The following is a 9,212-nucleotide window of genomic DNA, read 5'->3' as shown; positions in this document are numbered from 1 at the left end:
AAAAAAATTGAAAAAGGGACTCAACAAAGTAGAAAGGTTTCCCAGAGTGATATAAACTAGATAGTTGGCCAGGCATGGTGGCTCATCTGTAGTCCTAGCACTTTGGGAGGCCAAGGTGGGCAGATCACTTGAGGCCAAGAGTTTGAGACCAGACTGGCCAACATGGTGAAACCCCATCTCTACTAAAAATACAAAAAGTAGCCAGACGTGGTGGTGCACATCTGTAATCCCAGCTACTTGAGAAACTGAGGCACGAGAATTGTGAACCCGGGGGGCAGAGGTTGCAGTGAACCGAGATTGCACCACTGTACTTGCAGCCTGGGGAGCAGAACGAGACTGTCTAAAAAAAAAAAAAAAAAGAAGAAGCTGGATAGTTACTCATAAAGTTATTATTAGATCACTCTTACAGCACCTTAGTTTTATACCAGTTTATAACTATCTGGGTAAAAGAAACTCTTAAAATTCAACTCTTATAACTTATTGAAGTATATTTAGAGGGAAAACAAGCCTAACATTTGCTTAGGATTCTGCTTTTCAGCTCTTGAAGGAGGCAGCCTGTCATCACTTTAGGTTTTCTTTTTTGTTTCCTTCTTTCCTTCTCCCCTCGCCACTGCTCTTCATACTTTTGCTGCTACTCTGTAAACTTTTGACAAGAGGTTACCAGCAGGAAGCCAAGGAAATCAATCCAAAAAATGATTACAGGTTATGAGACTAGTAAAGCTGATATACAAAAGCCCACCAAATCAGTTGCATTTCTCACTATGTATATACCTAGTGACATTTATCCTGAAAGTTTCATGAAAATTTTCCATTTATAATAAAAGAGGAAATATATGTTAATTTTTTAATATGAGACTTAGGCAAAGGAAATTATAAACCATAAAAGAAACAGAGATTAAGGCATAAAGGAGAAAATCTTTCTCTGAATAGACAAAATGAAATGTAATCAACAATTTTCCTATTAATAAATGCTAATGTAACTTCAAAGATAGCTCCTGTGAATATTGTATAACTCTTAAGAAATTGTGAAATTCACCTTGAAAAATGAAAAAATACCAAAAATTGTTTTCAGCTGTGAAGGTGCAGTCAGCCCTCCATATCCGTGGGTTCCCCATCTGTGGATCAGTCAGTCGTGGATCAAAAATATATTTTTTGAAATTGTACATGTGCAGAATTTTTTCTTGTCATTACTCCCTAAACAATACAGTATAACAGCTATTTATATAGCATTTATGCCATATTAGGTATTATAGGTAATCTAGAGATGATTTATTTTGTTTTATTTTTATTTATTTATTTTTTTGAGATGGAGTCTCACTCTGTCGCCCAGACTAGAGCACAGTGGCGCGATCTCAGCTCACTGTAAGCTTCACCTCCCAGGTTCACGCCATTCTCCTGCCTCAGCCTCCCGAGTAGCTGGGACTACAGGAGCCTGCCACCACACCTGGCTAATTTTTTTGTATTTTTGGTAGAGATGGGGTTTCACCATGTTGGCCAGGATGGTCTTGATCTCCTGAACTCGTGATCCTCCTGCCTTGGCCTTCCAAAGTGCTGGGATTACAGGCGTGAGCCACCGCACCCAGCCGGTAATCTGGAGATGATTTAAAGCAGATAGGAGGCTATTCATAGGTTTTATGCAGATATATACCATTTTATATCAGGGACTTGAGCATCTTTAGATTTTGGTATCCTTGGGAGGTCCTGAAAGCAATTGTTTACCAAGGGATGACTATACTTGGAACAGAACTGTCCAAACAAAATTTAAACTGTATTACAAAATAGTTGTCAAACAATGAGTAAAAATCAGAAATCATGTCCAGTTGAACAAATCATGAATACTCTTGAAGTAGATTCAACCTTATGTTTTTTTGTAACTTAATTATTATACAAATAGAAGTTAAAGAATTATGGGGGGAGGCCAGGCGCAGTGGCTTATGCCTGTAATCCCAGCACTTTGGGAGGCAGAGGTGTTCCTTACCTGAGGTTAGGAGTTCGAGACCACCCTGGCCAACATGGTGAAACCCTGTTTCTACTAAAAATGCAAAAATTAGCCAGGTGTGGTGGTGCGTGCCTATAATCCCAGCTACTTGGGAGGCTGAGGCACAAGAATCACTTGAACACAGGAGGCGGAGGTTGCAGTAAGCCAAGATCATGCCACTGTACTCCATCCTGGCTGACAGAGTAAGACTTTGTCTCAAAAAAGAAAAATTATGGGGAAAGACATTATTTGGACATTTAAATGTCTACATCCTGAGATTAATTTAGACCTGTGCATGTTATTGATCTCCATGTGGGTCTTTTAAAGAACAAAATTATGAAAATAAAAAAGTAAGTGATTTAGAAGATATATTTCTAAGTGCAGAAATGAAGAGTATCATTGTGTATTGGATTTATAAATTCTAAATATGTAAAAATAAAATAATCTTTCCTCCTCATAAAACACTGTGGAAATTGAGCAAGTTAACTGATAAAAACTAGCTCTCAAAAATAGATTAAGAATCTCGGCCGGGCGCGGTGGCTCAAGCCTGTAATCCCAGCACTTTGGGAGGCCGAGACGGGCGGATCACGAGGTCAGGAGATCGAGACCATCCTGGCTAACATGGTGAAACCCCGTCTCTACTAAAAATACAAAAAATTAGCCAGGCGAGGTGGCGGGCGCCTGTAGTCCCAGCTACTCGGGAGGCTGAGGCAGGAGAACGGCGGGAACCCAGGAGGCGGAGCTTGTAGTGAGCCGAGATCGCGCCACTGAACTCCAGCCTGGGCAACAGAGCAAGACTCCGTCTCAAAAAAAAAAAAAAAAAAAAAGAAGAATCTCTATCATAACAACAGTGTCCATAGTATAAGTAATCCAAGTAGAATTTTATATAGGATCATTACGTGAAAATACTTGTAACACTTATAATGTAAATGTAAACATGGTCAGTTCTGTAATAATGCAGCATGTGTTCCTAAAAATCACTAGTCTCTGCAAAAGCACACAAGATGGCCAGGCACGGTGGCTCACGCCTGTAATCCCAGCTTTGGGAGGTTGAGACAGATGGATCGCTTGAGCCCAAGAGTTTGAGACCAGCCTGGGCAACATGGCAAAACTTTGTCTCAAAAAAAAAACAAAAACAAAAAACAAAAATTAGCCTGGCATAGTGGTGCATGCCTGTGGTCCCAGCTACTTAGGAGGCTAAGGTGGGAGGATTGCATGAGCCCAGGAGGCTGAGACTGCTGTAATCATGCCACTGTACTCCAGCCTGGGCAACAGAGTGAGACCCTGTTGATAAGGTTTGGCTCTGTGTCTCCACCCAAATCTCTCCTTGAATTGTAATAATCCTCGCATGTCAAGGGTGGGACGAGATGGAGATAATTGAATCATGGGGGTGCTTTCCCCCATGCTATTCTCATGATAGTGAGTTCTCACAAGATCCGATGGTGTTATAAGAGGCTTCCCCCTTCGTTCAGCACTTATTCTCTCTCCTGCCACCCTGTGAAGCGGCGCCTTCTTCTGTGATTTAAGTTTCCTGAGGCCTCCCTAGCCATGTGGAACTATTAGTCAATTAAACCTTTTCTTCATAAATTACCCATTCTCAGGCAGTTGTTTATTGTAGTGTGAGAATGAACTAATACCCCCGTCTCAAAAAAACAAAAAAACCCACAATACTTATGAGAAAAAGGGAGGTTAGAAACACAACACTTAAAAATGTTGTCAGTGACACATGAAAAAAAGATGGGAAACTAATAAAAACAGTAACACAGTTTTACACATGTTAAAATGGTTAAATACATAAATATTACATAAATACAGCACTTTACCTTGAAGAAAACCTAAAGTTTGCTTGTGGGAAAATAGGTCTCAGAAGGGTTACAGCTTGTGTGTTACTGCTACATGGTGGAAGGATGGAAAGTTGTCAGACCAGATGGGTGTGGTTCCTAACACACAGTGAACCAAGGTAGCTGGTAGATATTCAAGGAGTACATGTGGGTGTGGTTTTCTCTGTTCATAAAATTGTACTTAAGTGGCTTGAAAATTTGTGGTATGTTCAGGTTGTTACCTAATACATCAACCTCATTGAAACAAATTTGTGTTTTCAAAACAAGCATTATAGGATAACTGAATGTAATTGAAATATTACATAATTATTTAAAATCACTAGTTTTCAGCAAGTGTTTATAATCCTGGGGATGGAGGAGTAGAAAGCATAATTTGTAAAAGTTCCCAAGTTGATTCTTGAGAGACTGAATTGATTCTTGATAGGTTGTTTCATCTCATCATACTAAACTATGAAAATAAATCTGAACTACAATCTTACATTGGCAGAGCTCTGGTGATATCAGTACTCATATATTTGAACATTTCCTCCTTTGCTAATTTTACTACAGTTTTACCTCTCTAGTCTCTCCTAGTTTGTTTTCAAAGTGAGGAGTTAGTTTTTCATACATTAGCCATTACCATGAGTTAAGGAAGTTCTCAGCCATGTGAAACTTTCTGAAGCTTAGGAAACATAGGGCCAAACTATAGATATCTTGCTTCCACTAAGAGAGAAAAGCCCCTAAAAAAAAATGAATAGTTTTAAGAGACCACACATGTCATATGATCATTTATGATCATATGAGCTACATTTAGTTGACATTGCTTTATTAGTATGAAAAGTCAGAGAATAATAATTTTGTTGGCATTATAGTATGCTCACCCCAACAATCCAACAAAAAAGCACTCTATGTTGTTTTTATTTATTTTGAGACGAGTCTCACTCTGTCACGCAGGCTGGAGTGCAGTGGCATAATGTTGGCTTACTGCAACCTCCGCCTCATGGGTTCAAGTGATTCTCCTGCCTCAGCCTCCTGAGTAGCTGGGATTACAGGAATGCACCACCGTGCCCGGCTAATTTTTGTATTTTTACTAGAGACAGGATTTCACCACGTTTGCCAGGCTGATTTCGAACCCCTGACCTCAGGTAATCCGCCTGCCTCAGCCTCCCAAAGTGCTAGGATTATAGGCGAGAGCTACCGTAATTGTTTTTAAAATCTTGCTTTAAGATTAGTCAAGATATTTAAAATTTTTTTTATGTGTGAATTTTTTTTCTTGTATCCTTGTCCTATTTAGAGTAGATGTAAAAATCTTGCACCGTATTTGTGCAGTTAAAAAAAAACATTTTTTTTTATTGACAGCGTCTCACTCTGTCGCCCAGGCTGGAGTGCAGTGGCACCATCTCGGCTCACAGCAACCACCACATCCCCAGTTCAAGGGATCCTTATGCCTCAGCCTCCCAGGTAGCTGGGATTACAGGCATGTGCCACCACACCTGGCTAATTTTTGTATAATATTTTTTAGTAGAGACAGAGTTTCGCCATGTTGGCCAGGCTGGTCTCCAACTCCTGGCTTCAAGTGATCTGCCCACCTCGGCCTCCCAAAGTGCTGGGATTATAGGTGTGAGCCACCATGCCCAGCAATAAATATTTTAACACCACAGAAAATGTAAAATTTCTAAGAAAAAAATGCTGTGGTGATAATGATCAGAATTTACTGGTGAAAATGTAAAACAAACAAAAAAGAATTTACCAGTGAAAAGTAAGAGCTATGCAAGGTCAAGAAGTACATTCTTTAAGTATGACAGGAAATCATTGTTCTAATTGCACTACTATGTCTTAGTTCCCTGAAGTATTGTTAAAGTATTTGAGTGACTGGGAAATCTATACTGCTGTTTTTCCTTTTTTGTCAGTGAAAGATAAGGCAGAAATACTTCTTCAAGTTGATGAATCACAAAGTATCAAGAATGAGCTCACTATTCAGGTAAGGAACTGTGGAGCATACGTGGCTGGTTTTCTTAAGCTGTCTTTAGTCTTGAATTATTAAACTTGACTAAACAAATACAGCCTATCAGCACTGTAAGGAAGTGTAGTGTAAATTATACTTTATTATTATGTAATAGCACATGAATGAAGATTCTGTTTACAACACTAAAGGAGGTAGGTATGTCCTTCCCACTGAAGAATGGGGGATGATGAGGTTGTATTTTAATGAACCATGAATTTAGAGACAGAAAGGACAGATAGAACTTACCCTGTATCTGGGCTTGATTTTTCTCCCCTTCACATCGTTATTGTCTTCTTCTCTCAGGACAGTTTGCCCCATCTTTAATACAGAGCTGTGTACAATACCAAATGGAAATTATGGGGGGGAGTTTCTCCTCTGTTACTCATCCATTTAGTTGTCAAAAACCTATCATTGTGACTATGTTAAGAATTAGAGTATTTGCCAAAAACCCCAAAATGTCTTTTTCTTATTGAATATTTGGTTACAGGTGACTTCACTTCATGCTGCATTAGAACAAGAAAGATCTAAAGTGAAAGTATTACAAGCAGAATTAGCCAAATACCAGGTATGCTTTTATATTTATAAGTGTTTTTATTGCAAATAATACATTTGGAGTAGATACTGTGTAGAATAAATGCACTATTTTATTCATAGGCCAAAATTTATTCACTAAATATATTGATAATTTTGTTATTGGTCATATAATTTACAATGTAGAAGATGTTAAAGTTATTCTGGACATTGGTATATACAGCAATAACTAGCATAATTCAGGAAAATCCTTGGTACTACATAGATGATACAGCATGCATGCCATTGAATCATACTGGGGAAAGGCACAAAAGGACAGTTGTCCTGTTTATAAGGTTGATCACTTGGGTACAGCGATATCTTCCAGATATCTCCATTGTAAATATATATTTTCCCTTTTATAATTAATACGTGAGGTGATACTTTGAGATTGTATGAATATCCTTTTCACCTAGTGGCTTTAGCATCCATTGATATTTGTGTCTTTTTTTTGTGATTGCAAAACAGTGATTTTCTAATTCTGTCATTTCTTCTGCATTTACAAGCTAGCATTGAGCAGTTTGTTCCAGGATGAAGCAATTAAAAATACCAGTGCTTTGTGTGTGTGTGTGTGTGTGTGTGTGTGTGTGTGTGTGTGTATGTGTGATATATATTTATGTGTGTATATATATGTGTGTTTCTAAATCATAATATAAAATACATTAACTGGAATCATAGCCAAAAAAAGCTCAAAAGCCACTGATGGTGTGGAGAACATAGCAGTTGATTAGCCCTGGCTTTAAAATTGAATCAGTCCCAGAAGGAGAATTCCCTTTACCTGGGAGACCTTGACAAGGATTCTTGTGTGTTTGCTGTTTTGGATTTTTAAGAAATCTCATCGAGAAGCATGGTAGGAGTTTTATGTATAGTGGGTATCTACTTCAAAAAATATTTTTGCTAAATTTATTTTTGTTTTTCTGCTAACAGGAAATAAATCTTGTTTTTGATACTTGTCATTACACATCTCATGTTCCAAAAAACCTATTCATGCTGTTTTTCTCTGAATAAATCTTCCAAATATTTTTGTGGTCACAAGTGAATGACAGCATTCTTATGCTTGAGTATTGTTTCATTTTGTTTTATAATGTTGATATAGAAATAGTTATAGTCAGAAAAAGAATGAAAGAAAGAGAAACTGCCATCATTATCAAATGAGCCTGGGCTCCATATGCCCCTGATACAACCACCTCTCTTTGAGAGATGCACTTCCACAGAAAAAATAGTTCCCGAACTTGGCTGATCATTGGGATCACTTGGAAACTTTGAATTAAAGATTGTTAGCCAATTAAATAGGTGTGGGACAAAGCCTAGATGTCAGAATTCTAAAAATATTACTGCTTAGGTAATTCTGATGATCAGCTAAGTTTGGATACCATTGCCATAGTTTATAAAAATGGGAAAAACTGTACATACAACTATTATAAGGTAAATACATCAAACCATTATTTATGGTTAAATTGAAGGGGGTAGAGTAGCTATTGATGATTTTAATTTTATTCTTTGCATGTTTGTACTTTCCATATTCCTACAATGAGTATTTGCTTTTTAAGTCAGAATAAAACAGAAAATACTATGTTTATGTTATGTTAAAATATTTATGTAAAACTCTTCTTGTCCTTTATGCTGCCTTTTCTTTTCCTTGGCTCAAGTCAGATACCATAAGTGATGTTTCATATGGAGCAAATTAAATATAAATTTATATATGCAACTGAGAAATATGAAAATCAAATTTCTAATGCTAATATGAGCAAAACTCAACAGAACTTGAACTATAAATTAAATTACCCAAAAGGTAATGAACTGAATTACTAAATGTACTGATCATATGGAACAAATTAAGTGTATCATTTATTTTAGTATTGATCAAAAACTTTAATTCTGGAATAGTCAAAATGAGTTCTAAAAAAATAAAATATCGGTGACCTTACTAAGGCATGACTGTTATTCAAATAGAAGTAACTTTTCTAAAACCGACTTTAACCATTTATAAAAAATAACCATGTTAAAATAATGTAGTGGTATGTAGACTCAAATTTACAACAAAATCAAAAAAGAAATTGCTTCCTTCTCATACTCCAAGATGCCTTTGGTCTATATTTTTTAAATGAAGTGGCCCCAAAATGGTATGTCGTAAATAATTTACCCTATTTTTTTTTTTTTACAGGGTGGCAGAAAAGGGAAAAGAAACTCTGAATCCGACCAGTGTAGGTGATTAAATTAGCCTTTGAAGTCAACACAAAGTTTAAAACTTTCAGGATTTTGCAAAATTGTATATATTTAATGCTGTGCAACTGCTAAACTATGCAGTTTTTGTTGAAGGAACTAAAAGCAACTAGCTCACTAATGGTCTATAATTTTATTTCTTTTGGCTTAAAGTGAAAAAGAAGAAATAGAGAATTCCAGCAGAATTCAGTGGTTATTGTTTACTATCCATACTTCTTATCACTTTAGTTTTTCATCAGTCAATAAAATTAATTTACTCTTCCACTAATACGTTTGATTTGTTAAGTTTCAGAAACATGAAAGTATTTTTGCTTACAACATAGCCAGTCACTTGAGTCCTTTCAGTTTAGTGAATATTTTCTCAGTACTTTCTGCACACCAAACCCTATAGGACATGCAAGAGGAAATATGGCTGATACCCTCAAGTAGCTTATGCTTAGGGGAAATAGAAGGTGGGAGTGGGTAGGCCAGGTGCGGTGGCTAACACCTGTAATCCCAGCGCTTTGGGAGGCCTTGGTGGGCAGATCACTTGAGGCCAGGAGTTTGAGGCCAGCCTGGTCAACATGGTGAAACCCCATCTCCACTAAAAATATAAAAATTAGCCAGGCATGGTGGT

General features: G+C 37.2%; 1 protein-coding gene across 1 annotated transcript in view; it reads left to right on the top strand.

The window, feature by feature from the left end:
- The window catches only part of GKAP1 (G kinase anchoring protein 1), a 93,384-nt gene extending 84,520 nt beyond the window's left edge, over positions 1-8,864 (top strand). Inside the window, exons 11-13 of the mRNA XM_011953968.1 lie at positions 5,709-5,779; positions 6,291-6,368; positions 8,538-8,864. Coding sequence (XP_011809358.1) covers positions 5,709-5,779; positions 6,291-6,368; positions 8,538-8,585 — 197 coding nt within the window. The 3' untranslated portion in view covers positions 8,586-8,864. The remainder of the gene's footprint in view (positions 1-5,708; positions 5,780-6,290; positions 6,369-8,537) is intronic.
- Positions 8,865-9,212: the final 348 nt, after the last annotated feature.

Source organism: Colobus angolensis, unplaced genomic scaffold (assembly GCF_000951035.1).
Source record: "Colobus angolensis palliatus isolate OR3802 unplaced genomic scaffold, Cang.pa_1.0 Scaffold379, whole genome shotgun sequence".
Taxonomy (NCBI): domain Eukaryota; kingdom Metazoa; phylum Chordata; class Mammalia; order Primates; family Cercopithecidae; genus Colobus; species Colobus angolensis.
The sequence above is the reverse complement of the archived record's forward strand: the minus strand, read 5'-3'. Positions and strand labels throughout refer to the sequence as shown.